Source organism: Paecilomyces variotii, assembly GCF_004022145.1.
Source record: "Paecilomyces variotii strain CBS 101075 chromosome Unknown C8Q69scaffold_2, whole genome shotgun sequence".
In the NCBI taxonomy this organism is placed as follows: domain Eukaryota; kingdom Fungi; phylum Ascomycota; class Eurotiomycetes; order Eurotiales; family Thermoascaceae; genus Paecilomyces; species Paecilomyces variotii.
Window position 1 is genome coordinate 2,089,485 of NW_021167141.1, and position 25,537 is coordinate 2,115,021.

The 25,537-nt window shown below is 49.7% G+C and overlaps 8 protein-coding genes across 8 annotated transcripts; 5 read left to right on the forward strand and 3 right to left on the reverse strand.

Annotated features, from left to right (window-relative positions):
* The first annotated feature begins 1,094 nt into the window (after positions 1-1,094).
* Positions 1,095-2,221, forward strand: C8Q69DRAFT_155817 (hypothetical protein). The gene is made up of 2 exons (XM_028625597.1): positions 1,095-1,181; positions 1,233-2,221. Exon 2 carries the CDS (start codon positions 1,398-1,400, stop codon positions 2,031-2,033), a length of 636 nt encoding a protein of 211 aa, XP_028487604.1. The 5' UTR covers positions 1,095-1,181; positions 1,233-1,397; the 3' UTR covers positions 2,034-2,221.
* A 335-nt stretch (positions 2,222-2,556) lies between these two features.
* C8Q69DRAFT_504611 (AAA domain-containing protein) lies at positions 2,557-2,970 on the forward strand (the record flags this gene model as incomplete). The annotated part of the gene is made up of 1 exon (XM_028632613.1): positions 2,557-2,970. One exon carries the CDS (start codon positions 2,557-2,559, stop codon positions 2,968-2,970), a length of 414 nt encoding a protein of 137 aa, XP_028487605.1.
* A 220-nt stretch (positions 2,971-3,190) lies between these two features.
* Positions 3,191-4,700, reverse strand: C8Q69DRAFT_442137 (actin-related protein Arp2/3 complex, subunit Arp3; the record flags this gene model as incomplete). Its single annotated transcript, XM_028628817.1, has 4 exons — positions 3,191-4,090; positions 4,159-4,517; positions 4,580-4,602; positions 4,666-4,700. 4 exons carry the CDS (start codon positions 4,698-4,700, stop codon positions 3,191-3,193), a joined length of 1,317 nt encoding a protein of 438 aa, XP_028487606.1.
* A 1,114-nt stretch (positions 4,701-5,814) lies between these two features.
* Positions 5,815-7,796, forward strand: C8Q69DRAFT_504613 (nucleophile aminohydrolase; the record flags this gene model as incomplete). Its single annotated transcript, XM_028632614.1, has 6 exons — positions 5,815-5,924; positions 6,026-6,225; positions 6,287-7,351; positions 7,413-7,522; positions 7,572-7,678; positions 7,760-7,796. The coding sequence occupies 6 exons, from the start codon at positions 5,815-5,817 to the stop codon at positions 7,794-7,796; spliced, it is 1,629 nt and encodes a 542-aa protein (XP_028487607.1).
* Positions 7,797-8,215: 419 nt separating this feature from the next.
* On the reverse strand, positions 8,216-9,728 carry C8Q69DRAFT_155946 (TFIIH subunit Tfb4/p34). Its single transcript, XM_028625599.1, has 2 exons — positions 9,518-9,728; positions 8,216-9,405 (listed from the first exon to the last, which is right to left on the reverse strand). The coding sequence occupies exons 1-2, from the start codon at positions 9,561-9,563 to the stop codon at positions 8,300-8,302; spliced, it is 1,152 nt and encodes a 383-aa protein (XP_028487608.1). The 5' UTR covers positions 9,564-9,728; the 3' UTR covers positions 8,216-8,299.
* A 1,458-nt stretch (positions 9,729-11,186) lies between these two features.
* C8Q69DRAFT_485231 (putative actin cytoskeleton organization protein) lies at positions 11,187-13,785 on the forward strand (the record flags this gene model as incomplete). Its single annotated transcript, XM_028631817.1, has 2 exons — positions 11,187-11,267; positions 11,356-13,785. 2 exons carry the CDS (start codon positions 11,187-11,189, stop codon positions 13,783-13,785), a joined length of 2,511 nt encoding a protein of 836 aa, XP_028487609.1.
* Positions 13,786-17,301: 3,516 nt separating this feature from the next.
* C8Q69DRAFT_155902 (Glycerophosphoryl diester phosphodiesterase family-domain-containing protein) lies at positions 17,302-21,913 on the forward strand. Its single transcript, XM_028625598.1, has 8 exons — positions 17,302-17,603; positions 17,664-19,988; positions 20,045-20,103; positions 20,156-20,201; positions 20,327-20,427; positions 20,477-20,768; positions 20,827-21,227; positions 21,295-21,913. Exons 1-8 carry the CDS (start codon positions 17,468-17,470, stop codon positions 21,529-21,531), a joined length of 3,597 nt encoding a protein of 1,198 aa, XP_028487610.1. The 5' UTR covers positions 17,302-17,467; the 3' UTR covers positions 21,532-21,913.
* C8Q69DRAFT_490467 (protein methyltransferase RmtC) lies at positions 21,893-25,410 on the reverse strand. The gene is made up of 4 exons (XM_028632128.1): positions 24,947-25,410; positions 24,266-24,893; positions 22,584-24,178; positions 21,893-22,483 (listed from the first exon to the last, which is right to left on the reverse strand). Exons 1-4 carry the CDS (start codon positions 25,061-25,063, stop codon positions 22,187-22,189), a joined length of 2,637 nt encoding a protein of 878 aa, XP_028487611.1. The 5' UTR covers positions 25,064-25,410; the 3' UTR covers positions 21,893-22,186.
* Positions 25,411-25,537: the final 127 nt, after the last annotated feature.

The following is a 25,537-nucleotide window of genomic DNA, read 5'->3' on the forward strand; positions in this document are numbered from 1 at the left end:
ATACGAGACCGAGAATATGCAAAATACAACGGTTATCAATGCTTGCATGCGCTCGCGCTCCTATCATGATTTATAACTTGTAGCTAACTATCTACTTGCATAAGAAGAACCTGCGAATTTTACAAGAAATATGACAAGCTTCCTTAGTATGTCCTGTGGTCACCAGACCCTAGCTCTTCCAAGTCTTTCAAAGAGGAGAACAGTAAGCAAGAATAGGAGAATAGTATTATTAGCTACTAGTTATCGGTATTTTCTAGAATTCACGAGCGCCTTTCCTGATTACGATGTGCCCGCCATCTACATAACATGCAGTCACTAAGGAGAATCATGGTTATGTTCAGGGAAAGAGTGAATCAACATAAAAGCCAGGTCCATGTAATACTGGAAGTCACCCTGGCCATATATTCATTTCATGCCTTCATCGAGATTATGTCGGCTTCAAGCAGGAATAGAGTAGGATTGTGGGAAAGCCCCGCCGCAGCATGTTCACTCTACTCATGCCTTCACTTCTGGTTAATTTCCGCTTGCCTTCTTCCTATCTGTTGGGCAGGGTCCTCCGGAAGTCATATTATTTCACTGTTACTCAAGAACAGGTATGTACATTCATCGGCTCTTTTCCTTACACGCGACTTTCATTCTTGCCTATAAGTACCCCTCTTCTTTCTGACCTTCGCTCTACCAGGTTACTATCCCCTCATATAGTTGGCACTCTTAGTCTATGTAGACTGGAGAACATATCTTATATATCTATATCTTCTAGTTCCTTTTTCTTATCTAGTCTTTTGTTTATTTGTCTTTATATTAAAGAAATTCACTCTCAGCCTGTAGAGTTAGAGACTTAGACCCTTTCCGCTATTGTCAAGACTATATGCGAGCCACAAGTCTCAAGGCAAGATGCCTATGAGGTGGTCGCCGCGCGCCCTTCCAAGGGTCTCCCCAGGGACCGGTAAGTCTTGTCTCCTTATGGTTGTAATTTGAGCACAGGAATCATCCATTATTAATAGACATTTAGTGTGCTTCTCATCTCCAGGATGGCAAAGAGCTATACCTCTCCATCGCCCTGTACGAGGGGGGTACAAAAGGTACCTGGTGGGGAACTAATATAAACAAGCGGAACGACATGGACAAGTTTGCGAAGCAAAGAATCAATAAGCAGCGTGGCGATTTTCTAGTTACTAGAGGTAAGGTACCTATCTATCGATGTATAAAGCAATATTAACGAAGAACAAAAGAAACGACAAAGACACCACCATGGCTATAAAGAAATGAGGACGATCGAAGAGTCCTAACTCTCCTTCAAAGCGAAGGGCATTAGGGGAAGTTCCGCCAGAAGTAAGGTGTTCTTAATGACATATCGTTGCTGCCTAGGCTATTTTTTTATTATTTAAAGACATAGAATGCAGTTGTCGCCCACACATACTCGGTATCACCCACCCAAAAAACACGAGTCGATAAACGACATCAAGGAGGAAATTTTGCATCCAAACGACGTCGAGATGAACTCCAGAAAGAAATTCATCGGAAATCGAGAAGGCCTAAGCCTACTGGCAGAGAAGAGTGACGTCGACACCGAACTATTCGTCCTCAGAGCGGCCACACTCAACGAGTGGACAAACCAGAAAGCCGAAAATCGAGAAAATATAAATGAGAGAGACTTGACAGTTCACGGCGGCAAGATCGTCGCTGATATAATGACTATCAAACGTTTTTCTAAGCTTCCAAGAATGGAAGATCGAGTCCAGAAATGGACTATAGCATTCTGCAACTTCTACGGAGTCTCCTTCAAAGACGTTGAAACAAAAGATATTCCGCCTCAATTGAGGCTCGTCTTCAATCGACGGGCCACTGTCTGCACGTTATATATATGGCAGACACATCGCAATAAGGAAAGACGCTCGCGAATTCTAGAAAATGCCGATACTATTATTCGAAGCTGGTTGAATAATAATGATGTGGGTCTATTCGCAGAAGGGTCTCATGTGCTGAAGCTTTGTGATAGAATTGATGAAGACTGGCTTTTAGGCTATGTCTAGGTAGCGATCAGCAATAGATTTCCACGCGAATTATGTCATTGTGGAAGAAGCATCCCAAATGTCCGAGACGATGTGCCTAAATGGCATCGTGAGACATTTTGCTTCCGCAAAGAAAATACTCCTTAGTGGCGCAGTTACCTCCGACTGTTACTTCTATGCATCGCAATGAGTGCTAGTTATGAGTCGGAGCGGATGTCACTTTTTGAACGACTGATGAAATCTGGACACCCAGCAGTCCAGTTACGTATCAAGCATAGGATGCACCCTCACATCTCCAGATTTGTTTCCGATTAATTCTATGGCGGTAGTCTTAGAGATCATCCTACTTGCCTGGATCGTCCTCTGGCGAAATACTTCCGTGAGCAAATGACGAAATATGCACCTCAATGCGACCCCGGAAACTCGTATTTCATTTCTATTGAGAATTCTACCGTCTGGCAAAGGAAGGGATTCCATTCGATGTTCAATCCTGATCGTACACCTTGTTCGCATGCTTCTTGCGACGGGGCTTCCACAGGACAAAATGTTGATTTTGTCCTACTATTCAGAAGAACGTCGCATTCTCTCTGAGATTCTGAATGGGTCATACGGGTATAAGAATGTCGAGATTTCTAGCGTCGACTCCGCTCAGGGAAAAGAAAAGGATGTCGTTATCGTCTCCACGTGCCGTCCTGGTGGTAAGATAGGTTTGGGCTTTGTGGCAGATAGGCAGCGACAATGTGTCGCCATGAGCGGTGCTAGAGACGGACTCATTCTTGTCGGCAATAAGAGGATGGGAAATGGCGGGCAGAGCTCTGGCCAGCAATGCTGGAAAGATGCCGTGAACTATTTTGCGGGCCAGCGCCGTCTTGTCAGTGTCCCTGGCAATCGCACAGCCATCCAGGAAAGGTTGAATATCCCTAACCCGCAAATCTTCTCCGAGGTTCATGGTCGTTGACTTGAAGATTGATAATCCTCCGGTGGAATAATCGCACAAGTCTGTCCAAGATAAGGAAGATTATGGGATTCAGTTAGAGATATTATTAGACTCGATAATACCAATCATCTATTTCAGTCTCTGCATTGGCCTGTATTTTGCGGTCTTATCCTATGATGTTAACTTTCTAGAAGTCGTAATATAACTATCGACAAGCGGAACTAAAAATTGGATATTTGCACTAAGAGCTTCCCGGTCCACCCAGCAGCGCGAATCTCCGGACGATGCTGGGTCCAATCTCATCGTACTCGGCCTTGGTGTGGCAGTAGCTTCTGAATTCTGGCGTCTGGCCAAGCAGACTGCCTCCGAACCACGGTCCGTGCCTTTGGCGCTTGTGCGTGACGACCGCGACATCGAGACCACCACTCTTTGCTCCACCGCTGCGTGCCTCTGATGCGCGAATACGAGCATCCACGAGGTGTCGAATATCACGCTGGAGACGACGTCCAAAGTCCTTGTAGAGGGTCGAACCACCAGAAAGAACGATGTTCTTGTAAAGACCTCTTCGGACATCGATAGGCGATGACTGAATAACACCATCAACGACGACAGGGAGCGGCGTAAGGAAGTCAGAGGAATAGATTTCAGGGTTGAAGAAGATCTCCGGGGCGAGGAATCTTTCATATCCGATATCGATGGTCACAGAACGGCCGTTCGGGGAAGTAACGGTATGCTTCAGGAATCGGTCCGGTTCCCTGTCGTACCGGGCGAATTCCTTGACAATATCCGGGCACACGTAGCAGTATTCTTCCTTGACCTTCTCCGCAGTCTTCAGGCTGCTGTCAGCCTCACCTCGATCACGGAGCAAGCTCTGGACGAAGTAGGTAATATCTCTACCCGCAATGGGAATGCTCTTAATGGAGGATCCAATGACGTAGCCTTCCGCGACGGGAATGACATGGGTAACACCGTCACCAGAGTCAATCACAGTACCGGTAAGAGATCGGTCCGTGACCTTGGAAGAGGTCCATGATGCCGCCAGGGCAAGGACGGCCTGAACGGCAATGTATAAACCGGCACAGTTGAACGACTCGAACATGATCTCGGCAGTGTTCTCTCGGTTCTCAGGGGGGTTCAGAGGCTATATAGTAATTATAGTAAGCAGCTGCTAGGGATATGTTCGGAGCTAGCTGGAAGAGAATCGCTTACAGGCTCAGTGAGCAAGAAGTAGTGGTCTTCTGGCTCGACTCGCAGGTATTTGAAGATGGAGTTCGACCAGAACCGCTCCATGTGGTCCCAATTCTCAATCTGACCATGGCGGATAGGGTAGTTGATACCATAACCAGGGCCGTTCGCAGCTGCTAGCGCCTCGTCACCGATGAAGAAGTCCAGATCCTCAGTCCCCCGCTTCGTAGACAGGTGCGAGCTTGCCCCGCCACCGCCAGTTAGGTACGAGGGCTTGTTTGCAACTGCAGGTCGTCCTGTCGAGCTTCCAGCAGCTCCAGCAGCACCCTTGGTCGCGATTGCGGTTGGAAAGACGAACGAGGGAGAGTCGTTACCGGCGAATCCTATTCCGATAGTCAGTCTCGAGGACAGCACCTGGACACACCGCTGATGCGATTGCACACACCGAGTTTGGAAAAACCGGTACCGCTAGGAGGGAAGAGAAGTCAGCTGTATATGTCTCATAAGAAGACTTTTGGATAAGTGACATACTTGTCCATGACAACGGCCGGGGTCTGGGTAGCCATGGTGACCTTGGACGGGGTACTGCCCGATCCACTGGACTTTGGAATTAAGGCCCGGAATTAGAAGATCGAAATTCCTGAGTTGAGTACGCAATGTCTGGCGTACGATCTGCAGATTGGTATCAGAGGAAGAATAAAGGTGGTGTGCAGCCTACCCCAAGGAAGAGGAGAGCGCGGGGGAAGGATGTAGTATAGAGAGCGTAGCTGTCGTTGCCTCGTGTCCGCCCGGTCGTTCTGGAGTCGCGGCAAGTGGGAGCGCCAAGCCGCGTCATGTGCTCCGCTCTGCTTTGGCGGAGATCGACCAACTATTATTTAGTAGAGTCTCAGAGAGTCGAACAGCACTTTTGATGGAGAATCTTCGTGGTCTCTGATTCACAGGCATTGGGATATCCAGGATTCAAAGCAGGACTAGCGGATGGTGGTTTCCCCCTGCAATCCGCCATGGCTCCTTGAGGAAGAAATCTGAATGTAAGATGAAGGGAAGGTGCACCAACGTCTTCTCAATCTTCATCACTCTCCCCAACCCGCTGTGGCGATAGACTTGCTGTTCTACGCATCTCTATCTTTCAATCGAGCCCCTAAGTTTTCATATCCAGAGAATCTCTGGATAACTTTCTTTGTCCGCGGTTCTATTACCTGTAATGCCTTCGCGATATCATAACTAGTGTTACTTAAGGCTTATCATTCCCTTCTGCCTTCCTATATTCTTTAAGCCGGAAAAGAAAAAAGCCTAGCTGGTTCTTTTCATGCAACACTTTCTGTGAGCCCACGCAGCTGGTTTTGCCCACGACAACTGTCCTTGCAGGTCTTGAAGAATTCTCAAAGGTGAAACTGGCGGACTTCAACACAAAATGACAACGGGTATCCGTCTATGGTTGTGATTGTTTTGTCGACAGACCGTTTCTGTCAAACCTCGACTCACTTCAGCGGTGCCCACCTAATGCAGGTCTTTCGTCTGCTTTGAACTCACGCCCCTCGCACTTCTCCTAGCTGCTGCAGCTGATGCTGCCTCGACCACAGGGATCTATCTCCTGCTTGAATCAACATAGCAACAAGCCTGGCTTCCTGTGTCAGCTTAGCACCTGTCCTTCACAACAGCATCAGGATAATACGAAACATGACACCCCGCCATAGAGAGGGGGGCGATATTGCTGCAATATTCGTGCATGCAGGAGCAGGATACCACAGCGTCCAGAATGAAAAGATCCACCTGGAAGCCTGCAATGAGTGAGTAACTCCCTAAATTGGATATTTGTTAGAGAGTTACATGTCTTCACCCTCCACACTGTCTTGTTGATGTTCTACGGATCTTATCTGACACCCAACAGGGCGGCTAGGGTTGCCATGACACTGCTCAAGAACGGTGGCTCAGCAGTCGACGCCGTAGAAATGGCCATTGCGTTGATGGAGGACCATGAAATCACAAATGCAGGTTATGGCAGTAATCTGACCGTCGATGGTACTGTCGAGTGTGATGCTACCGTCGTCGATCACCTCGGGCGTAGTGGTGCTGTTGGCGCTGTCTCCCGTGAGTGTCTCTGTCATTTCTGTCCGCGAGCTTCTGAGGACCTCCTTCTGAACAATTACAGAGATAAAGAACCCGATATCCCTAGCACGTAAAATCCTTGATGCTTCGACGAAGCCCCTCTCCTTGCACAGAGTTCCCCCGAATCTTCTTGTCGGCCCCGGGGCTACAGATTTTGCCTACGATAATGGCATACACGTGCTCCCTCCCGACTTCCTGGTTTCTGATCCTGCTAGGGAACGCTGGCGTCGCTGGAGACAAGATCTGCAGGCTGCTGATCGTCAAGCAATGGTAGAGTTGGAAGAACGGATGGAGCTCGAGTGCCAGGATAATCCATATATGATTTCCGATTACCCTGGCATTATACGTGCAACCCAGGTTATGTCGCCGCCTTCTAGTGTTGAGCCTAACCTGGCAGTTGATGCCACCGCCAGTCCAAACGCAGCCAGGGTTAATAGGGGTACCGCGATTGAGGACGGCGCCAATACTTCCTATGGTATTGATCAGGACCAGCACATCGACTCCATGGAATATGAGCACTACCAAGAGCCGCAGGACGACGTCGACAATGCCTTCTCTTGGGAACAGCACCCTTCCAACTTTTTGAGGGATTCTGACGGCTACTCTGGCCACGATGGTCGACTGACATCGGCCGCAACGCTGCCTGTCCGCCTGCACCACGCTGAACACGCTGAAGTGACCCCAGGAGAAGATGCGCAGAGTGGAATATCTTCCCCTACGCCGCACAGAAAGTCTCTCGTGGAAGACTACAATGGACATAAAGTGGATAACATCACCGATACCGTTGGTGCCATTGCTGTGGACTGTTATGGAAATATTGCAGCAGCCTCATCTTCCGGTGGCATTGGGATGAAGCATCGCGGCAGAGTCGGACCTGCAGCTCTGGTGGGGATTGGTACTGCCGTTATTCCTGCGGATCAGGAGGATCCTGACAGGGTGTCTGTCGCTACTGTTACATCTGGGACTGGCGAACATATGGCAACGACAATGGCCGCCAGCACTTGCGCATCACGCATTTACTACAGCCAAAGGAAGGGCGAGGGCGGCACGTTCGAAGAGGTCACTGAGGACGAGGCCATGAAAGCAATGATTGAAAAGGATTTCATGGGTATGTTCTTGCATGCATCGAAACTGATATTGGAGTCTATGCCTAAACACAGTCTATACAGATCATGTTGGCGTGAAGAATAGTCACTGCCAAGCCGCCATTGGTATCATGGCAGTCAAAAAGACCAAAGACGGCGTCTTTCTCTTTTTCGGTCACAATACTGATTCTTTCGTGAGTATGGCTATCTCATAGGAGTAATTCTGAGCTAAACATTGCACAGGCCCTGGCCTCCATGAGCTCCGAGGAGAGAAAGCCAGTTTGTGTCATGTCGCGCAGCAATGGGAACGGAAGCATCGCTCAAGGAGGTCGTGCTTACAGACACAGAAGGTACGTTGGTATTAAGAAGTACCTCGATCAGAAGCAACCGTGCATCACAATTGGGCGAGATAGCTGACCGCAATGCTGCAGATACAGAGTTAGACACTTCCCAATTGGGGAGTTCTAGACTAGTCTTCTTATTTGCGCCAACACGTAGTATGCGGGTTTTGCATTCAGTTTGCTCACTGACGGAGGCGTTCGTATTCCCGGTTGTTCCATTTCCGCCCCTGCATTGATACCAGAGCGGTTTGGAGATCGAAGTCCATAGCGAATCCCGCTCCATGCGGCCGTTGTTGATGACTGCGCCTCGCATTGGCAGTTTGTGTCCACATACCAGGTAGCGCCTATCGTGTTTTCCGTACGTCCAGTAGCAGACGGCTCCAGGTATCACGAGAGGTATTTGGCTTGATAGGAAAATAGGACAGTTCAAAACATTCACCTGTGCTTGTAGATTGCATGTCATTGCTCTGTGCTTTCAAGGTAATAGGCGGTGATGCTTTTTTTGTCGGGACATATGGCCTCTTCTTGGGACAGTTTAATTACCCTCCCATGTCACCGTCAAGTCATAGTGGAGGGACATACTGGTATGGTATGGTCAGAGTCCATAAAGCATGGATATCATGGAAAGACTCATTGGCCAGGCGTAGCTCCTGGCGTGGGCGTGCTTGCACCGGGAGTGCCATTTGCGCGAGTCTTCTTTTTCTTTTTCTTACGTGCAACCACCGCAGGCTTAGCACCGTAGTCACCCAACTCAAGATGAGTGCCACAGGTCAGACAATCACCATTCTCGGGCGGTTCACAGAAAATACTGAGGCAAATAGAACAAACGAAGCCTACGTCCACGACACGACGATGGCAGAAACATGCAGCACGGAAATCGACGTCTACGCGTGATGGAAGCACCAGATGATACCGAGACCGTTGGTCAGGCAAGAATGCCATCATCAAATACTGGAGCAAACCGCGCGGCTCTGTCAATGACATATACACGCCTTTCGTCGCATCTGAAGCTTGCTGCAAGAAGACAGCATCGCCGCTGAGCTTGCAGACATCGATTGGAACGTGAAGCCGCTGGCACGCGAAGATAGCGTTCATGATAGGAATGTACTGGTGCGCAGAACCTGTAGAGCTGCTGACTGAGATAATCAGAATCCTCGACTGCAGTCCGGTGGCACTGTTCCCTGATGCCGACGTGCCGCTGCCATTCCCCCCCGGTACGAGCTCTGCTGATGTTGCCGTCGAGGCATCGAGCTTCGCCGCGCCGTGAGCTTCGGCCCATGCAAGAGTCTGACGATTGATATGGGTGAGCGCCAATGTAAGAGCACCCGCCATCATGGTGGAGGTCGTCGAGCTCACATCAGATGCACTGGTCGTCGCGAGCAACTCCTCGAGGTTTCGTGTGACCTGCTCCTCGACAACACGAAACGGTCGATACTTGTTGGCTTCCGCGGCCGAGCGGGAACTGGAGCCATCTTCCAAACCACCATTCATGACAATGTCTCCGTCTGCGTCAGCGGATATCTTGGCCTGCTGCCCGTGGGACGGGTAGAGCCAAGCCGCTTGCTGGCTGTGTGAAGCGACAACGGCGACCTCATTTGCATAATTGCAGGCGAGATGTGCATTAATGAACACAAGAATGTTTGCCACTGCTTTCGAGAGAGGCAGTGTATCTTCTAGGAGGGCCCAGGCATGGGGGTTGGTGTCGAGGACGATCGTCAACAGGGACGGAGCAGGCTCTAGAAACCGATGCTATCAGTCAAGTGTCTGAAAGAGCTTGGCAAAGTAGCAGATCGCGATGATCTCGAATAATCACAAGACCCCAGTAGGTAGAGGACACGGAAAACTAACCGTTTGCGCCTGTCGCATAGTGCTCCGATGCGTCCACGGCATTCATGGTGGAATCGATGAAGTGGGAAGAAAAGATAGCATCCTGGGGAGGCGCGGAATGGAGGTTCAGGTAGAACCGACTCTGGCACTATCAAGTGCTGTGTCACTTCCCCTAGATTAGTATCCTTGGCACGAATCCACCTCCTCCTCGCGTCCAAGCCTTGAGGGACGTGGGAGTAGTGAGGCTCAGATATAGTTAGCAGTAAAATTAGAATAATATGCCCTGTACGCGATCCCAGAGCTTCACTTTTTGGCGCTGATCAGCGGAAGCGGAGATCTCGTCACGGGAGCGCGCTATTGACACCAAAGCACGTGATGCAATGGACGATCAATGTGAATGAAAGAATCAATCAATCAATCAATCAATCAATCAATCAATCAGCGCGATCAACGAGGATCATCGCCATGTTGTATTACCCGGAACTTTTTGGCCGCCAATCTGTGCTCCAGCAGACAGGGAGGTTGGAACCCAGATCTCAGATCCCAGCTGTCATCCGAACTCCACCAACATTCTCAGATCGAGGCGTGGGCGGATAAATAGCAATATGTAGTACGCAGTAGTAGATATAGAAGGTTTAGAATGAGCTTAGATAACTAAGTGCTACATCCGGGGTTTCTGGAGAGTCTAGACTCCACGACAGAAATCCCAACCCCTGGCATGGACGCAGACTATATCTGAAATCCGTTGAGCAACTCTTGGTCGTTACTTGGCATCCCTTACGGTTGTCGTTCTCTGGAATGGTTCATGTCGATTGTTGGACGATGTGCTACGGATCTCCTTTGTCTTGGAAACGTGATAGCGTCCGTTGTCGTGGTTGGCGCGTGTTGGTTCACCGATGGTATCAGTGGATATAACTAGTTATCCCGTATAGTTGGGACCTGGTGGTATTATTCAGATACGGACGGAGGACGATGGACCGAGTCAGATAAGCGTGCAGTTGGGTGGAGAGCATTGAGATTGTCGATGGCTTCTCTTCTCTTCTCTTTAAGAATAATATTGCCAATATTGCCAATATCGCCAAGTAATTATGTAGACTAGACGATTGTCTCAGAAGAGCCTGTGATCCGCGCAGCATCATTCTTCGAGAAGTCTTGGGAGGTTGATGCTGAGATCGCGGTAACTATGTACTCCGTATATATGTACATTCTGTACTTAAAGAGTACCTCGAGTCCTCGACTAATTCATTCATTCATTCATTAATAGATTAACTTACTGATCCCAACGTGCTCCGTGCGTTAGTTATCGGCCGCTCTTTGGAGGGGCAGCGTATTAGTTAAGTCTCCGCAGCCGAAAGGAACCAAAGAGGCAAAGGAAAAAGAGAAGAAACGCCCCCATTTCCGTGTGTTCAGCATCGCATCATCTCAATCCTAGTCGTCTGGTTCTTTCTCATGATTACACGCTGGCCTTGTGTCTGCCTGGTCCGACACTCCGGCGGTTAGATTCGCGGTGCTTTCACTGCTTTGCTTGGTCGCGCCTCTAGAGCCCCTCCGAACTCTTTGGTCTCCCGCTCATCTTGGACTCTCCAGCCCATAAAGACAAGCTACGCGCCGTCCCCTCGTTTCCCAGTCTCTCAGCTTACCGTCAACTTTTGCAACAATCTTTTGTCTCTTTTCCAACTTCATGTTGGAAATGGCCCAGATAAGGGACCAAGAACATGCTGCGTACCTGGCGCGGGAAGCTGTTAAGTCGATAGATGCGGGTAAGCGTGAGGTCAGTAACAAATCGCCCTTTTGACTCTTCTTTTTTTTTTTCTTTTCTTGCGTCAGTCAGTCATGCTAACACCCCGCGTTTTGTATAGGTTGCCTCGCAATACATTCGCCAAGCTATTGCGATAGCTCCAGAAAACCCGGAGGTGAAATCCTCCTTTCTTCGAGTGAGAGAGGACGAAGAGAATGGCCATCCGCTACTAGACCTCTGTCGCCGCTACACTACACAGAAAGATGAAGATGCGGGAAAGGAAGCCGGTCGTTATCTCCGCACAGACGGACTTAAGCCCCCAGAGAACACGGCACTCGAGTGTCTGAAACTCATCTTGGCGGAGAAGCCTGGAGATTTGTCTTCTGCACAAGATGAGATCATATCCGGTCTGGTGCGACAAAGTATCAATGTGCGGCGCTTCTTTGCGAGTGAGCTCCAGATCTCCGTGACTGCGTTTTTCGACGCCATCTACGATAGAGGAGATGGGGCCGCTGTCTGTTTAGATACGATCGTGTTGGATCCGACGCTCTGGAAGACCGAAGATTCCCGGTCGCATGCCGAGAGTGAACTCTTCCAGCTCTTCATTGCCAAGCTGATGGAGTCGGGCCATGATCTCGATGGACGCTCTCTGAAAGGGATCGCGCGGCTGCTGGCTGTCGATGCAGAGAGGCTACAGCACCTAGTGGATGACGAGGAGTTGGATGTGATCATTACCTCGCTCGATAATAGACTTCCGCTTGAAATACGAAGCCAGGCTACATTGTCTGTGGCCAAATATCTCGAGGCATCCAAGGATGTTGGCCAGAAGCAGTTTTCCAAAATCATATCAGCCAAGGTGAAGAAGGGCCGCGCAGAAGACTTGATTATTGCCTTCTCAGCTGCCGCGGCCGTATTCCCCGTGGCACCCAATGCAATGGCTTCCCTCTTTCTCACAGAAGGCTTTTTGCAGTCCGCCGTGCCACTGGTCTCTCGCCAGGTGAAAAGTCGTAGCGTGGAGATTGCAATGCTGGAGTTGTGCAACGCCGCCTGCATCGATCGAGCCTGTCGGGAGGCGATTTCGAAGCATTGTTCGGAGTGGCTCTCCCACACGCTCACCAACGGTAGCAGCGAGAGTTCTGATCTAGCGGCCGTCGTCCTGGCAAAGATCCGGGCTTCGGAACCGAGTGATCCTTCCAAATCGAATGGTAAGGCTCAGGGTGATGATAACAGCGTGCAGGAACTTGTCGATCGATTTAAGGGACTGATGTCTGAACCCAAGGTCGAGAACCCCCAGAACACGGTCGAAGGTCTGGCGTACTCCTCCGTCAAACCTAAGGTCAAAGAACAACTGGCTAAGGATTCTTCTTTTCTGAAGAACCTCTTTGGTTTGATCCGCCAAAACATTGGGGACACCTCGGTGGTATACGGCGGCTTGATGATTATATTCAATGTCACCAAATATCTCCCCAACATGTCTGAGGAACAGAAGAAAATGTCCCAGCTCAAGGCTTATGCCAATGCTTCTGGGCCGTCGACAGGGCCGGATCCTCTCGATGACGAGGAGCATGTTACTGCACGCTGCAGCGCCGTGATCGAAGCCGGCATTGTGCCAGTACTTGTTGAGTGTACGAAAAACAACCTCGCCCAGACCTCTATCTCCGACTTGGTCAGCAAGATTCTCTTAGCTCTTTCCAAGAACCCAAAATCTCGCGGCAAGCTCGCACAGCAGGGTGCCGTCAAGCTGCTGCTTTCTATTCTGGCGCCTAAGAATGGAAATTCAGATCCTGTCATGAATGAAACGACCCAAGCCGCAGCTCATGCTTTGGCCCGGATCTTGATTTCCGTTAACCCATCCCATGTCTTCCCGTCTTCCGGCCTTCCACAGATCACGTCCGCTGTCCGGCCGCTGGTGATGTTGCTCAGTTCGCCAGAGAGTTCTGCCGATCAGCCACGCGACCTTCTGCCTGCCTTCGAAAGCCTCCTCGCTCTGACCAATCTCGCCTCATCCCCAGATCCCAGTGCAGCAGAGGCGATTGTGCGTCACGCTTGGTCTACACTGGAAGATCTGCTCTTGTCCAATTCTCCATATATCCAGCGAGCCGCCTGCGAGCTGGTTTGCAATCTGATGACCTGCGAGTCGGGAGTAGGCAAGTTTGCTGACGGTTCGAAGCGAGCCGCCCAGCGCCTCCACATACTGCTTGCTCTTACAGACGTAGAGGACGTTGCCACGCGGAAAGCTGCCGGAGGCGCCCTGGCCATGCTGACCGAATTTGATGCCGCTGTGGCAGCTGTCCTCGATCGACCGCGCGGCGTCAACCTCCTGCTGGGGTTGTGCCAGGAAGAAGATGACGGGCTTGTCCACCGGGGCATCGCCTGCATCCGCAATCTAACGTGCGCGTCAGGCGATATCGGGGTCCGCGGGAGAGAGGCAGTCAGACGGAGCGGAGGGATCGACACTTTGAAGGGCTGTCTCAGGCGGACCACCAACCCGGCGGTGCTGCAGGCCGGGGTTGAGGCGCTGAAGCCGTTGGTCGAGCAGAATGCGGGGTAGACAAGGGAGATAACCTAGAAACTTGACCTCGTCAAGCCCGAAACCTTCTGTTGACCGCAATGGCGGAGATCTCGTCGCTCGTCCCCTTTCCGCTTTTCCCATTAGAATTTTCCTTTTGCCCAAGGGGATACGGGAATTGTGGGATATGGGGCATCTATAAGGACATTCCTGAGGTTGTGTCTCTCCGAATGCACCGGACGCATGCCACCAATACAACTGGCCTGGGCTGGGCTCATCGCTAATGACACATCCATCCATCCATCCATTCGACTCTTGTGCAACTTTTTTCTTTCTTTGTTTATATTCATTTCTTATTTCACGGGAGCATCGCTTACGGCGGCGTAGAAAGGAGGGGAATTACCAGGTCAACCGGGGGTTCTATATGATTTTATTTTGCTTTTTTTTATCTGCCATCGAGGGGATAGCTATATGTGTCTTGTTGTCTTTTGATATTATTATTCGCTATCAACATTCTCTCTACTATGGCCCTTAGACCTGTTTTGTTTTTTTTTTTTTTTTTTTTTTTTTTTTTCGGCGGCAGTGAGAATTATCACATGACTTGATGATGGTCCAATTCGAGAAGATCTAGAATATATAATTGCTTTTTTTTCTCTTTTTTATGTTCTTTTCCGGGTGTTGATGTATTACAGGATTGGGTCGGGTTGGGTTGATTTAAATGGCTTCTTGTCGATTATTGTATTGTACAGTATAATCTCTGTTGAGCTCAGGCCCTTCTGAATCTCCCTGGCCATGGTTATTCTCTATGGCTGGTTACTGTAACGTGTCGTCAGCGGCACCTTCAACCCCGCGTCCCATGTCGGAGCAGACATTGAAACTTGTTCTCATATAAAAGTATCCTGGGAATGTTAATAATGTCAGGCGCACTGGTTTCAATTGTACCGGTCATCATGGTGAGTATCATCAATATTATTATTGACTAGTGATGTCTTCACCCTTTTTCTGTTCCTCTCCATCCTCGGAAATACACTATGTTCGTCCTTGCAGGAGTCAAATGATCACTTGGTTTATAAATAAGTAGTTATGGATCGGTGGAGTTTCTCGTGAGAGTGCTATTGGGTGCCGATACTACCCTGCCATTAGACTGTTGACATCAGTGGAGAAGGTGGTGGTCTCACGTGGTCATAATAATATTATTGCGGTGTGAGATAATAACTACTAGTTAAGTCCGGGTGGTTTAATAATAGTAATGGTGAGCAGGTGAAAAGGAGAGGAAGAGATAACTCCGCTATCTCTATCTGCTGAGTTGGTTGTCGTGTTGGTCGGAGAAAAGCTGTAAGGTTATCGATGGCATAATAATATGCATCAAGTTGTAGAAAAGACAAAACCAGGATGACCACGAATCCCAGTGGGCCGCAATTAACAACTTCGGTTATGATCAACCTGATGCTCCTTTGGGATACTTACATCAAGCTCGCATCTGCTTCCCGCGGGTCATTCGTTCCTTTAGAATCACCGTCCAACAAGCGGTGTCTTCCAGGAACATTATTATTGATGGAGTAGGTCTAAAGAAGCGAGCTCTTGTCTGCTTGAATGTTGAGACGAGACGAGATGGTCAGCCAATGGAAGAGGAGGAACTGACTGATCCGACGAATCAGATAACAGAGCATGTGCCGGTCGGCTAGAGTTAGCATACAGCATATCACCTCGTGATTAGATTTGTGATCTGTGAACGGACGTGGAAAATCGACCGATGCATTCTGCATTCTGCATTCAGTGTTAGACTCCTCTAACTTAGTTCTGTTTTACAGGTAAATATGGTAGTACGGAGTAGTAGTAGGAGGGTCCTGTCAACTTGTCTGTGGAGAAGGCCCTGAGCTGTGTGGGTGTTCTATCTGGCTCGAACAGTCCAGATCTTCTGATAGAGAACCAGGGTAGATAGCTGGTCGGTCCCCATCAGCCCTCTTCGGCCCCGGACGGAGACAGATAATGTAAACGCGACTCCTAAACGGGGATATTGAGCCGAACTCATGGAGTTGAATACTAGACTATGGGGATTATTAGGATCAGATAGTTAACTAAATAATAATAGTAATTATAATAAGCAGAGGACATCACTGTACCCCCAACAAGGAGTCCTATGGTATACTGTGGCGGAAAGCCACGGGCAAGCCGGTCGGTCTGCGTCAGGAACGGCGCAACGCTTGAGAGAGCAGGGATCAGACCGGCGACGCTCGAATGAGACGGGCTTTGGGATACTTAAGAGGCGGTGACTTGGAAGCTCGAATGCACGATCTATCTAGGGCGAAGACTATTAGTACAGCTCAACGAGTGATCGTTGTGGTCCGCGGTCAAAAAGTTATGGCCTTTCCACTTGGTCTGCCCGTGAGCCTCCGGTCGTGCAGCTGGCGGATGGGTTATTGGTTTCATAGATACCTAGGTAGATGGTTAGTATGTATCGATTCGGAGGAGGACTCAGTCGTCCTCAGGACTGGGAAGTTTGAACCTATTTAAAGACCGGGCTCTCTAAGCGCCTTTGGATGTATGAAACATATCTACATACATCCATAGCGGACTGCGCTGGCTGATCTACCTAAATTAATAATTATTATCCTTCCTTAGTTAGATCAGAAGCTTGCCACCATTTCGTATCTGGACAACGATTCCCTCTTGCCTGGTGGTCCCCGAGGTCAACGCAATCGCTGAGCGGTGACAGGCAAATCAGAGGCAGCAAGACAAGCACGCTGGGCGGTAATTCATCCCCCTTTTATCCTCAATCCTCCATTATGATATTATTCCTCCGTACTTTGCTGGTTGAGTGAATTAATTATCCCGACCTGCCATTGCGAGCACGCTCCAGCTCCTTGTGCTTGAGTTCTCCTTTCCCACTCGTCCACAAAGTCTCATTCGCGCAACGTTTAGACGCTCTCGCCACTGGTCGCCCGCGACCAAACTTTTCTCCCGATCTACTTAGTAAAGCAACCCACGGAAAAGAAAAAAAAGGACAGGGCTCTGGCCCTACGATGAGCGTAAGTGTTATCAAAGTAGGATTAATCAATTTATTCCTTCCCCACAGAAAAGGATCAATCTGAAAAGGTGACGCCGGTCGGCCTGATTATCCAGTCCGGCGCATCGTAACTAACTACACTATCTAGTCGACTTTCTCCGCCGAGTACCACTCTAAGCTCCGCCTCTAGGCCGGTTTCTGAGCACTGAGCAGGTCTTACTGACGACTGAAATTTGAACGTGCAAGGGGAGCAACCATTAACAACTGCTCCTTGAGTCCCACTGGATCTTGCGCAGCTCCTCGACGCTGTTTCGACTCCGACAAGACCGAAGGGTGTCCGCAAGACCCGTCGATCACCTGCAAGCTCTCTCGGAGCTACATACATGGCGTCCGCGTACCTGGATCCTCAACCTTTCTTTTTGTTACATGCTCGTCTGCGCTTGTCGTCAGCGTAACCAACATCATTTTCTCCTACATCCGAGTCGCCTTAGGATTCTTCTCCTCATACTATTTTTTTTTTTCTCTCTTTCTAATCAGCATATACGCTTGGAAGAGGGTAGAGAGGCCTGTCGGAGTCACGGACGAAGGAAAACAGAATTAATATCTACGGCTGCTGGGAAACGAAGAAAAACTGCGGAGTTTTCTGTCCTTACGGAACGATTCCGGTGACGCTTTGCGCCAGAAAGCGTTCCTGTGAGGAACAAGTACGCGCCCATCATGAAGTTTGGTCGCAACCTCCCACGAAACGTCGTCCCAGAATGGGGCTCCTCGTACATCAAGTACAAGGCATTGAAGAAGCTGATCAAGCTTGCCGCGGATGACATGAAGGCTGGCAAAGAGCCCGACCTTGCTGGTAAACACACAAAGTTCGACTTCTCTCAATAGATCAGTCCTTGCTAACTTATTGTTTCAGGATTCTTCTACTCCCTTGACCGGAATCTCGAAGATGTCGACCATTTCTATAACAAGAAATTCGCAGATTTCTCTAGGCGCCTGAAACTGCTGGAGGATCGTTTCGGACATTCGAGGGTTGCGGGGCAGCGGTTAGAGTTGGAGGATGTCGAGGACCTTCTAGCTGCGTTGTTGGAACTACGTGGTCAACTGCGGAAGCTACAGTGGTATGGAGAGGTAAACCGCCGAGGATTTATTAAGATCACCAAGAAGTTAGACAAGAAAGTCCCGGGTGCTCAGGCACAAAAGAGATACCTCGAGGCGAAGGTTGATCCCGCACCTTTCGCTACGAATACTCGTCTATCTCAAGCTCTGAAGCACATCAATGACTGGCTATCGGTGCTGGGCGACCAGAAAGTCCAAGACGACGCCAGCTCGACCCATTCTTCTCTGTCTCTAAAGAAGGTCTCCTCGCGCCCGATCCTCAACCTTCCCTCGAGCGTTCTCGTGGCGGTCGATGAGGCACTTCGCAAAGATGACACGCATGTCCTTCTGGAACTGCTCGAGACTCTCAAGATTGCGGCGGATGAGATGGGTGACAATATCTACCCCAAGGTTCTGAAAAACCTCTTGCAACGAGCTATTTTTACGCGTGCGAAGTCCTCTGTTACGGTATTACTGGACAGAATTGATGACCTCGAAGAGGACGACGATATTAACAAGCGGAACTGCATCCACCGTCTAGTGATCTCCATTGGAAGAGCGCAGTCTACCTCGGATTCAGAGCAGGCCGCTTCTATGGTCCTGGACTTCCCTCTGGAAACGTCCAACTACATCACCCCGGCTGCTCCTCCTACCTTGCAGCCGCCTCGCGCTGTCGTGAAGGAGACCAGTCAGCCACAGACCCTAGACAGAGATGATCCGTCAGTCTCCCTGCTACAGCACCTGCTAGACCATCTTCACCCTCGCCAGAAAAGCGCATTACTTGCCAAGGACCTGTCGGGCCGTACACCCCTTCATTACGCTGCCCAGTACGGATTCAGGGTTGTCTGCGAAGTTATCATCGAGCATCTCCAGGCATGGGATATGTTTGATGTTAGCGAGGGTATCGACGGACCTGCGTGGCAAGATAACGAAGGATGGGCGCCTCTTCACTTAAGTGTGGTGGGCGGACATCCACTTACCACTCGGACTCTGCTCGATGCAGAGAATTGGAAGGGCTCTTCCACGGAGAAGGCTGCTATCCGCAAGCACGTCTCCAAGTCAAGCGCCGTTCTTGCGCTGGCAACCAAGGCGAATTTCGTTGATATTGTCCAGCTTCTGGTTGATGCGGGCGTTGACATCAACTATCAGGATGAGCAGGGTGAAACTGCTCTTCATATTGCGGCTCGCTTCGGGCACGATGAATGTGCAAAGATCCTCCTGGAAGGCTCTAATGACCAGAAAGCAGACACTGAGCTTGCCGAGAACACCTATTCCTGGACGCCCCTGTTCATCGCCTGTGTTGATGGTTCACTCAGTGTGGTAGAATTGCTCATTGAGGCTGGTGCCGACCTTGAGCGATTAGATTCTTCCGGATGGACGGCGAAGGAACATGCCTCTCTCAGAGGTCATCTTCCCATTGCTCGACGTCTTGCTGAGATTAACCCTACACCTGTTGTCACTGAATCGGAACCAGTCAATGTTCCTGTGCCGGCATCTTCTTCTCCGCCGCAGTCGTCGCTTATTGAGCGGAAGTCCAATTCCAACGTGAATTCTGCAAGCGGGAGTTCTGGGACACGGAGTCCTGAGCCTATCAAGTCCTTCGGACATCGGTATCTTACCGATGAATCCATGATTTTGGTCAGCTTGGGCACTATGGACATGCGCAAATCTGTTCCCGCCGTCAGCCTCGATCAGATCCCCGTTTCCAGTGCCCATTCCACTCAACTTGACACCGCACTATCTATTGTCGTGTCGGCCAGTGGAGCTCACGGTGAACCGGAGCTGATCGATCTCCCCATCCAAGACAACATCTCTACGGAGCCCATAGTTTTCCACTCCGCAGATCCCACCAAGGTTAAGCTCCTGTTTGATTTGATCCCTACATACGCTGGTTCGAAAGACAAGGTCGTCGGACGGGGTGTTGCTTTGCTTTCTAGTATCAGACCCAGCATCGGCTCTGATCGCATTAACCTGAAGGGAGATTCAACCGTCCCCATCGTGGCCGCGAATACGCTGGAGGTCATCGGTTCTGTCACCTTCAACTTCCTCGTCATCACCCCGTTTAGCCACCCAAACATGTCGATCACTGAGAACCAGACGTATTGGAGAACAATGACTTCAACTATGGTTATCGGACATCGAGGTTGGCTTCCTATTTCTTTTCTATCCCTGCTTTCTCTCCTAACCCATAAATTTAAGGTCTCGGAAAGAACTTTGCCAGCCGGAAGTCTCTGCAACTCGGAGAGAACACTGTTCAGGTAAGATCCTCTACACCAAACACCCGGGTTACTGATCTGACCATATCTACAGTCCTTCATTGCTGCGGCGAATTTAGGAGCATCTTATGTTGAGGTGAGTTCTCCATTCCCGTATGAGGAGTATTCAAAAAAAGAAAACCGAAACGCTGACCAACAATCTCCAGTTTGGTACGAAATCGTAGCACTGCGCCTATTGCAAGAAGATAACTAATACAGTAAAAAGATATTCAACTGACTAAAGATCACGTTCCCGTTATTTATCACGACTTTCTCGTCAGTGAGACTGGAATTGATGCTCCAGTTCATACGCTTACCCTTGAGCAAGTATGTTTCCCAACATATATTTTTGCGGATATCGTCTGACTTGCGCAAGTTTCTCCATTTGAGCGAGGCACGTACCAGTCGTTCGTCTCGATCTGGCTCTCCTCAGAGTAGCGATCGTCTGGGGAATATTCGACACGCTACCTCCCGACAGCGATCAATGTCCGTTGGTGGTTCCGAGTATGACTCGTCAGATATGAACGAGAAGATGAAGCACACGCGTGACTTCAAGAAGAAAGGGTTCAAAGGAAACAGCCGTGGAAGCCATATCCAGGCACCTTTTGCAACGTTGGAGGATCTTTTCAGAAAGCTACCTAAGTCTGTTGGGTTTAACATGGAACTGAGTGAGTTGCCGCAACCCCCAAAAGGACAGTTACGCGATTATCTGACGTCGATCGCCAGAGTATCCCATGCTCCACGAGACTGAGGAGGAAGAGATGGATACTTACGCGGTCGAACTCAACTCTTTCGTGGACACTGTCCTTACGAAAGTCTATGAGATGGGCAAAGGTCGCAACATGCTCTTCTCAAGCTTTAACCCCGACTGCTGCCTGCTGCTTGCTTTCAAGCAGCCCTCTATCCCAGTGCTCTTCTTAACCGATGCGGGAACGTCTCCCGTTGGCGATATTCGTGCAAGTAGCTTGCAGGAGGCGGTTCGTTTCGCATCCAGGTGGAGTCTCTTGGGTGTCGTCTCGAGTGCCGAACCCCTTGTCATCGCGCCCCGTCTTGTAAAGGTCGTCAAGGAGTCTGGTCTTGTTTGTGTTTCTTATGGAACCCTCAATAATGACCCTGAGAATGTCAAGGTATGCCCATTCTTCCTATTTCTGTGCTTAAGAGAATTTGTTTGGCTGACGGATCTGTCACGATTAGCTCCAAGTAGCGGAGGGAATTGACGCTGTCATCGTCGACTCTGTTCTTGCTATCCGGAAAGGTCTCACTGAGCATGACAAGCGCGAGACTCCCTCACCTTCTCCTCGCCCCAGCCCGCAAAGAGGCCCGAGCACTGAGAGTCTGAAAGACTCTATGACCATCCCTGTCCTGAACAATATGGAACACCAGGGCAACACCATACACGCGAATGCTCAAGCGATGGCTCAAGGAAAATAGATACTGCGCAGACCCTATCTGGTCCTGCATTTATCACTGACGTTGTCTAATGCATGGCTCTCTTCCATGCTTGCTCTTTTTATTTTCCATCTCTTTTTTCTAATTTGTCGATGATTTTCTTTACTTCAACGACACAGTTCTGACAACTGTTCGCAAAATACTTGCGTGACATTTTTCCTCGCTTTTTGCTCTGAATACTTGAGAATAGATATCACCGTTATTCAACATGGCGATATCTCAATCGCATGCATTGAATTTAAAAAAATTCGGTTGCTATACTATATCATGAGGTTAGACTCATGGTAGACAATTTACAATTAATCATAACGTCTATCTGGCCTAAGTGGGCTTCAGAAGAAGGGGTTCCTAAACCTTCAGCTAAATATATTCTGGATATCGTGTCTGAATAGAAGTAAAGTAACCTTGCCTACGGAAACATAACATACTGGAATAGAAGGTCGGATATATAACGAAAAAGTCTAAGATGCCAATGTAGGTAGACGTACGTGAGTGATAGACTAAAAAGGGACATTACTTGCTCTCTTGTCTGATATCTTGAACATTTTCTTGGATTCTTCCAAACCACTCTTTTATTATCCTGAGAGGACTCTCCTCCTCCCCCACCGCCTCTGCATTAGTCCCATTCCGTTGCATCTCACATCAGACAAGCTTCCTTAATGCTCGAATGCAAATCACTCATTCCGACCCGAACCCGTCGCCATCCTTCTTTCCGAAGCTGATCTTTGCTCTTGAATCGCGCGCTATCGGGACCTGGGGATGCCATTCGTGCCCCAGTCATGACGGGACTCGTGTAGCCTGTAGGAGAAGCGGGTGCCGCGATGCGCTCCAGGGCGAAGACTTCAACCATCCATTCGTACCATACTTTGCGGTCGTCTGTTTGGCGGTACATGGTAACGACGATTTGGCCGTTGTCAGGGACGTAGAGTGGGGTCTGTGTGTGTAGATATATAGTATTAGCCTTGGGAGAATGTTCTGTTATAGAAGAGTTTTCTTTTTTTTTTTTATTCGGTTGGGTTGTGTTGGGGTTTTACCTTCAAGGGAAAGAATATAGGGAACCAGCTGATCATTCCTGAGCTCTTGGCGTCCATAGTGACTGGATTCGTGGACAGTTCGACGTCACGGTACAGAACAGTCTCGAAATAACCACCTAGACCATGGCAGACGCCGCGGTTCTGGCAGGGGAATGTCAATCGTGTCTGACGCACGTTATGTGCGTTGGAAAGGATGGAACTGCCTTGGGATGGAGGAGAAATGTTGTGGTTTGGATGCGAGAAGGACCATGCTGTCTGTACGATTGGAGTTGTTCCTTCGATAACTGGAGGAGGGGTGGATGTTGCAGATCGGCTTCCGCTGCTGTCCTTGGGGCCATTACCAGCGCCGCCGCCGCTTGAGGTGGGAGGAGGGCTAACGACTGAGACTGCCGGTGGGGTCGTGGAGAGATAGTCGATTGCATGCAGCATTACCACGTAAGGCGTTTCAGGGGCCGCAGGGTTGGAGACGGTTTGAGCCGTAATATCTGCGTGAAGTTTCGGAGCAGATATGGGTGTCAAGTGTGCGGTGTAAGACGCCGGAATCGAAATACCATGAACAGGGTTCAGGAGGTGGGTGACGCCATCGAGGCATTCGGGAGATAATTCGTTGTCTCCAAATGAGCCCAGAAGTTCCGAAACGAGTATATCGATGGGAGTATGGGTGAGCACAGAAGCTGGAGGGTTGGCGGGGGCCGTTGGCTGCTGTTCCTTGTTGCTCGTCTCTGAGACTTGAAGCGTCGAGCTGTCAGGGCTGATGGCCTGTCCAATGTATGACTCTCGCGGATTCTTCGGGGGCAGCTCTCTGCATGGGCCCTTCCAGCTGCGCATGTCCGATTTGACCAGCTTGACTTCTCCGCCCCAGATATTCTCGTTGTGGCGTTGGAGAAGGACAAAGGCATTTTGATTCTTCTCTACTGCCCATACTTCGACACTGACTCCAGTTTCGGCACTGGCTCGGAGAGCACGAGTAACCAGGGGACCTCTTCCTGCGCCAACGACGGCGACAACAACGCGGCCGTCGGGACTCGACGTTGGCTTCTTCTGATCCACCCAGTCTCTGAGTGCCTTTGCGATGGCTTGCTCATACCACTCGTACTTGATAGGGTCCTTCTCGAAGACCTCATAGGTTATGCTCTCCAGATTGACCGTCAATGGCTGCAGGGGTGCTTGCAGATAATCCTGGTACCCAATTCCAAAGCGCTCGATAGGAGTGCGAGGCGGCTGTCTTTGCTGAAGGTTTCGGATATACGACAGATGAGGAGTTGGATCATGGTGCTTCTTGCTTTGTGCTACGGATTGGGCGAGAGTTGGATAGTTCGAACTGGCTGATATGGAAGGTTCGGTGGCCGTCTGAGAGTCTTCCGCGTCAACTCCATCCGACCCTGGGATAGGTCCAACATCGCAAAGAAGAATCCACGGTGGTGTGCGCAGTCGCATGAACTTGGCTATGAGAGCCTGGTGAGCCTTCGACAAGACGGGGTATCCTTTCTGGTTTTTGATGAATGAAGTGGCATTGATTGTGAGCAAATGGACAGGCTCACAGTGCCACCTCGACTGGACGTGCAGCGCCGGGAGATGCCTTGGTAAGGACAAGGCTAGCAAGGGTTAGCAGCCGCATTCAGTACACTATATAAACTGCCGGTCTGGGATAGCGAGAAAAGAAGAACGCTTTCTATTCTTACCTACGAAAAGCCTCGTGTGGTATTTACATATTCTCCTGATGACTTCCCATGCATCCCAAGTCCCGAATGGATCCGCTTTGGGAACGCGCCCTTCATCTAGATCTTGGAGGAACTCTTCTCGCGCAAACGGAGCTAGATCACCTATCTCATCCACTTCGTGATCAGAGTTATCGGTCATCTTCATCCAGATGTGGAACTGAATGTACGGAGCGAGGTTGAGAGCTTCCTGGACGGCTCTTGCGTAATATATTAGGCCTTCTGAGTGGAGAGTTCCATGATGAAGCTTAGGTCCGGGAATGACCAGGTAACCGATACCGCAGAAAGCTGCATAGGCGACCTCTAGCATCAGAATCTGCCTCGAAATATCCGCAATCAGAGGGTCTGGAGAACATAGATCTATCCATGTGCTAGTGACACCCATCAACTGACTTATGGAATCGTTAGGGGTCAATGGTGTATCGACCGCTGACAAAGGAGGAACCGTCAAAGGTCGCGTATTCTGGGACGTCTCAAATGTGCCACTAACATCGTAAGATGGCGGCTGTGAATTCGATAGATGAGAAGAGAGCAGAGTGAGCACTCGAGAGTGGAAGTGAGGGGTCGTCACCGGGGTTGTCAACATGTCATACTGCGCAGGTGGTCAGCAACAAGTAACGAGTCGAGTATAGTGAAAGTACATACATTACTTTCATGGGCCCTTTGCACTAGCTCCGCAGTGACAGGCAGAGAGCGTTTACTCTCATGCTGGCCCACACAAAATGAGAAGATCATATCTTCGCTTCCTGCTGTCGACGCCATTTTCGTTGCAGTTGGACGCGTCGATATCCGTTGAGAAGGATATATGGCCTGCTGAAGCAATCGCGACAAAGATACTGATTAGTTGTCGAAGGTAAGCTGGCTGTAAATGGTATTGTTTATATTGTTTATTTCATGAACATTCGTCCGAAATAGTATAGAAACAATGTGGGGGAAGTATGGCACATGGTCCGCTCAAGTCTCACTTCACTTCAGGCTGGTTCTGGCAGAGGTGAGTTTAAGAAACAAAGGCATCACAGCCATTATGCAGAGCACATCATCCTTGAAGGGAGGAAAGGGGCAGACCCTTGATTGAATGGCACGTCAGCTGTAGCTGCTCTCCCTTGAGTCCGACTGCTATTATTTCAGCGCGGGATGCGTGTGTGGGCGGGTGAAGTTCCGGCAGAATCAAAGGCGGTGAGGCAGGATAGGCAAGCGTGGCGATAGCTCGGCAAGATTGCCTATCGTACTTTTTTT